Source organism: Ammodytes marinus (genome assembly GCF_949987685.1).
Source record: "Ammodytes marinus genome assembly, chromosome: 4".
Taxonomy (NCBI): Eukaryota; Metazoa; Chordata; class Actinopteri; order Uranoscopiformes; family Ammodytidae; genus Ammodytes; species Ammodytes marinus.
Window position 1 is genome coordinate 13,490,943 of NC_137233.1, and position 5,710 is coordinate 13,496,652.

The following is a 5,710-nucleotide window of genomic DNA, read 5'->3' on the forward strand; positions in this document are numbered from 1 at the left end:
AATAAGGAACAATGACCTGCATGTGCTACAAATGCTCCAAGAGGTGATGATACATCACAAACACAAAATCTAGAGACACATTGTACTTTGAGAGAGCAAAGGAACCACTGTCTTTATAAAAGACGAACAATGTTTGAGGACATAGTACTCACTGTTTCCATAAAAAAAGATAATTCTTTTACTCAGATGATTAAAACATCTTCACTTAGTGAAAGATAATAAGTATTTACAATTGACCCTACAACAGGCCACATCTTTTCCAATAACCACAACATTCAATGGATTATCATAATGTAAAACTGTATAGTAACTTAAACAGTAAAAGGATAAACATATCGCTCTCTAAACAGTTTTTCCAATAATCAAGTAAAGTCTATTTTAACATTGCCCATCAATAGGTATCAAATGTCAATATTGCATTATATTGTATCCACATGTAACATTAAGGCATTAAAGTACCACAGACAAATGCATATTCATAGTATATTCATATTGTGATATTAAGAAAACCTTTTAGAAAAAAATAATAAACATTTGGATCTTTCAAAAGATCAGTATTGAGTAATCAGATAGATTAAAGTTGGGTAGTTCCCAGTAACCTGTCCATAAAAAGGACAGATACATTTTTTTCATTACATTGATCAATAACAATCAAGTCACAAATTTAAGCAAAACAAACTACCAATAATTGAAGCACAGTGAGGTATAATAATAATTGCCAATGCAATTAAATTTGATTCATGCAACATACATGACAAGATAGTATTTTCCTAACATACATTTTTATTTTTTGCTATAATTTCCTTGGGAAATATAATCTTTACCAACAAAAAAAAATGTAAAAAGAAAACAATACAGCTTTCTGTTCAAACAGAAGAACAAGTCCTTACAATTTCCCAAAAATCAGTTCCCTTGATCTTTGACCAATGTGGTCAACTAAGTTTATCTGGTAGTTACCCCAGCCTGTAGGTTTTTACCATGGCCTCCAGGGGGCACTGTTGACTGGACTCTTGTCTTTGCCGATGCTGGCCTGGACTGTGGAACTCAGAGGAGAGACATCAACTTTTCTCACGTCTTTATCAGAGGAAGACTTTATCTTGTTGAAGTGGTTCAGCAGTCTTTTTGGGGACTGTATATTCACTCGCTCCTTGGACAGGAAATTTGTCACCTCGTAGACACACCTGGAGTAACCCTGGTGGACAGCTGCTGGGTCCACAGTTTGATTCTGCAGTTGTCTCAGGACACAAACTGTCATCTCCAGGATGTCTGCTTTCTCCAACTTGGAATCTGGCTGCTGTTTGAGGAACTCTGGACCAAGGAGAGACTTGAGCTGCTCAATGCTGCTGTTGATTCGCTCTCTGCGTAACTTCTCCACCAGAGGCTTTCTGAGCTGCAGAAAGAGGAACAAAGTCATTAGTAATCTTTTTCAAGGTATAATGTATTGTTTTGTTTAAAGACAGCATTTTATAACGGATTAACGCTCATTGAATCTTCAATTTACCTTGTGGGTTGGAGTCAGATGCTCCTGAGAATTGGTCATTGCTGCAGTGATGGTAGGTGCCATGTCTGGATCTCTGTATAGTAGGGGTCTCTGTAGAGAGAATCTGATCTCTGCTGGCTTCATCCCTCCTATTTATAGTCCCACATCTCCATATGAATGTGTGGGTCTTGGTCTGGATGGAGTTTCTCACACTCTCAGCCAATCAGTGAGCCTTGTAACACAATAAGGGATGCTATAACTGAATGCTGTTTTTGCCTGTCGGATAATTGTTAGATCTCAAGGGAACAGGTGGAGGGCGGGGTGGTGTGTGTGTGTGTGTTTGGGGGGGGGGGGGGGGGCGGCAGAGTTCTTTTGTTAATCTGGGAAAGTGGTGACCCTGTAGAGAGGGCAGAATTACAGCCTGATGCTGAGATCAATGACTTTGACTGAGAACACGCTCATCATCCCGTCACCCACGTGGGATTCTGAGAGTTAACTGCATGTCGGATAAAAGTAAAACGTAGATGTCACAAATTCAAATAATCAGTGAAAATAAACGTTTATGTCTGGAAGCTTCATCCTGTCAATTTCTGGAAAAAAGAGTCCCATAAATGTAATTTCTATTCCATTGTCTTTCCAATTAATTCACAAATGTACCGGAATCAAAATGCAGATAGACATTTTTCTTAAAGTTGGAAATAAATAAAAATACATTACAAAAACTGTTATACCCATCATGATTCTAAATGTTTTCAAAGCTTTAGAAGCACAATCACTTTGCCGTCCTGAGCCAAAAATGTAAACCTATTCAAGTAATTAAAAATAAACTCAGGACAATATTCATTGTTCTTTCCAGATGTATCTGTATTCTGACTTCTGCCTTGTATCCAGTGTGAGTAGAAAGTGGGTTTCAGGTTCCCACACTGACTCCCTGAATGCTGTGGTCTATGAACAACAAAAGGACTTTGAATAGAGTTGTGTGACTGTGACTGATACTGGACGTGTGTTGTAGTTGAAACAGGATCTGACATCACCATCACCAACCATCTGGAGGGAAAGAATGCCATTGGCTGATTCTAAGTTACAATTTAACTTGTGATCACTTTTTTTTAAATGAAGGGTCAGCTACATTGCTGTGCATAAATACTTAGTCCACTGCACTCCCAATTGTTTTCATATATTTTGATCAACTAATCATAACTTTGCCTGTATCAGCAACTTGTTCAAAGTTTTAAATCTATGAATGAGGGTGAAAGGCTGAGGCATCTGTTTCTTGAAGCGTGCCAAATCCCTTTGGGGAATTGTCTGCTGCTGGTGGAATTTGTGATAATAAGCATGCAAATCTTCCCCCTCCAGAGTTTTCACACACTCTGTTCAGTGAAAGAAGATTTGACGTGTTCCTATTTTCAAATACAACTTTTTAGGATTCTTCCTTTTTTGAGGTCTGTTTATTTATTTTTTTCTGATGTAAAGCTCACCAATATTACAAATTAAAAATTGTGAGTAATTGAAACCAGCAAAAATTTACCTATTTTAATACTTTAACCTAAATTGGACATCTAACCAATCCAAATTGAAATCCACATTTGAAACTAATTTTGTTCATACTGTTTTAACGCAATACAGACTTGTGTGTTATCAATAATGGTCAATTTTCGCTGAGAGTGAGTTTTCTCCTGTTCCCCACACTTTGTCTTTTCATTTGAGTAACAATAGAAGTGTGTCTTATTATGCATCACGTTAGTTAAAATCGGTGACCCCATATATACGTAGTATCTTTGTAGTAGGCATATTATTTCATCAAATCGTTGACGTTTGTGGTATATATACACTGAAAAAAATACTAAACAAACCAAATATCTTACACAATAAATTATTAACGGCAATCCCTTTTCATTATCACTGTACTACAGAAACTTGTTTTATGACTTTGCCAAGTCCTGACTTGAAGAAATGTCAATATTGCTGTAATTGGTAAAGGCGATTTTATCTCAGAATAAAAGTTAGATTTATTTCTTCTGGAACCTAAAACTGATACGGACTCGGAGGCTTTTTATTGTGGAGCCAGACTACTTTTAAGCTTTGTTTCTCAGGGCAAAGGTCTGGATCTTTCGTCCTACAGGGCTCTGTGAGTAAGTTTCCTCTGGTTTCCCACACTGTGTCCTGTCGGTGCTTTCACTGGAGGAACAATAGAAGTGTGCCTTTTTATGCAACTATTTTGATACAATGTCTGATCTCTTTAAAAAGCAATGGTTAATTTCAAACCTTTTACTCTAAAACACCTGAAACTTAAGTTCTACCAAAATTAAAGTTTAGCCAAATTTATTTGGAATGTAAAGTTTTCTCCTTCAACTGGGTTACTTAATTTACTTAATAAATGGAGTAATGATACATAATTGGTCTTAAAAAATCCTAAATTAAATACATTTATATTTTTGCATATGCTATTAACTGTTTTGTTTGATTTAAATTAAATCACTGTTCCAAACTTTATTCCTTTTACTTATTATAAAGGTGTGAAAGTATAAATATTATCAAAAGAAGACCTGGCAGTGTTATATTTTATTTTATATATTCACCAAGCCATAATGAGCCACATAAAGAATGAAAGCTCCAACTACAAGTGATGACACATCACAACAATAACTTGTACATTTCTACAGGACACACTGTACTCAGAGGCAGTAAAGGAACAGTTGTCTTTATAAAAGACGAACAATATTTGTGGACACAGTACTCACTGTTATTCAAGATTTTTTTCTCCAAATGGAAACATTTTAGCTTATGGTACAATTTGAAAAATAAATTGTAGAATCAAAACTTAAAATAGGTCACATTATCATGAACCATCATATTCTATTGCTTCCAAAAATGACATTGTCATTGGAAAAATGTAAACGTTTGACATGCAACAAATCTTTTACAGTAAAAGAACATACTATTGATCTTAAAATAGATCTGTCAATGAGTATACGTAATTGACTGTTTAAACTCTTTGATCATAATGATCAATACAAATGGAAAGATTACAAATGTTACCATAATATACACTACTAATACATGTAGTAAAGTGATAATAATTGCTGATGCAATCAGATTTTATGCATACAACATGCATGACAAGATGACTTTTCTTATTATAAAAGATATTGCTATTTCCTTTGGAAATATCATCTTTCACACAGAAAATTCACAAACATAATACAGCCTTCTGATCAGACAGAAGTGAAGTCTATAATACTTCAAATAAATCAGTTCCAGTTATCTTTGACCAATATGGTCATCTCACTTTACTCCAGTCTGAAGTTATCTACCACGGTCTCCAGAGGGCGCTGTTGACTGGACTCTTGTCTTTGGGGATGCTGGTGTGGACTGTGGAGCTCAGAGGAGAGACATCAGCTTTTCTCAGGTCAGGCTTGTTGAAATGGTTCATCAGTCTTTTCTGCTGTTGATTCTGCTGTTGCAGCTGTGTCAGAACACAAACTGTCTTCTCCAGGATGTCTGCTTTCTCCAACTTGGAGTCTGGATGCTGTTTGAGGAACCCTGGACCAAGGAGAGACTTGAGCTGCTCAATGCTGCTGTTGATTCGCTCTCTGCGTAACTTCTCCACCAGAGGCTTTCTGAGCTGCAGAAAGAAGAAAAAAGTAATTAATCATCTTATTCTGGAGTATAGTCTTAGCATGAACAAGATCAACTCTCATCAAGGATAAAAATCTTCTTGCATTTTCAATTTACCTTGTGGGTCAGAGTCAGATGCTCCTGAGAATTGGTCATTGCTGCAGTGATTGTAGGTGCCATGTCTGGATCTCTGTGTTTTAGTGGTCTCTGTCAGGAGAATCTGATCTCTGCTGGCTTCATCCCTCCTATTTATAGTCCCACATCTCCATATGAATGTGTGGGTCTCGGTCTGAACGGAGTTTCTCACACTCTCAGCCAATAGAGAGCTTGGTAAGACAATGAGGGAAGCTACACGCTGAATACTTTTATTGCCCAGGGGACAATAGTTAGATCTCAGGGAAACAGGTGGAGGACTGGGGGGTTAAAGGAGAGATACTCACTAATCTCTGTGTTGATATGGGAAAGTGGTGACCCTGTAGTGTAGACAGAGCAGATCTGATGCTGAGATCAATGACTTCCACTGAGCTCACACACATGGTGAAATATAATTTCTTGTGTAATGCATGATTTACATGCAAGATGTGAATATTTTTTTATATGTAATTATAATTA

General features: G+C 36.6%; 1 protein-coding gene and 1 pseudogene across 2 annotated transcripts; both read right to left on the reverse strand.

Annotated features, from left to right (window-relative positions):
• Positions 1-973: 973 nt before the first annotated feature.
• On the reverse strand, positions 974-1,624 carry LOC307249615 (transcription factor HES-5-like; the record flags this gene model as incomplete). The annotated part of the gene is made up of 2 exons (XM_080026417.1): positions 974-1,390; positions 1,502-1,624. The coding sequence occupies 2 exons, from the start codon at positions 1,622-1,624 to the stop codon at positions 974-976; spliced, it is 540 nt and encodes a 179-aa protein (XP_079882543.1).
• Positions 1,625-4,790: 3,166 nt separating this feature from the next.
• On the reverse strand, positions 4,791-5,338 carry LOC307249616 (transcription factor HES-2-like; annotated as a pseudogene). Its single transcript has 2 exons — positions 5,216-5,338; positions 4,791-5,105 (listed from the first exon to the last, which is right to left on the reverse strand). The product of its transcript is annotated as a transcription factor HES-2-like (transcript).
• Positions 5,339-5,710: the final 372 nt, after the last annotated feature.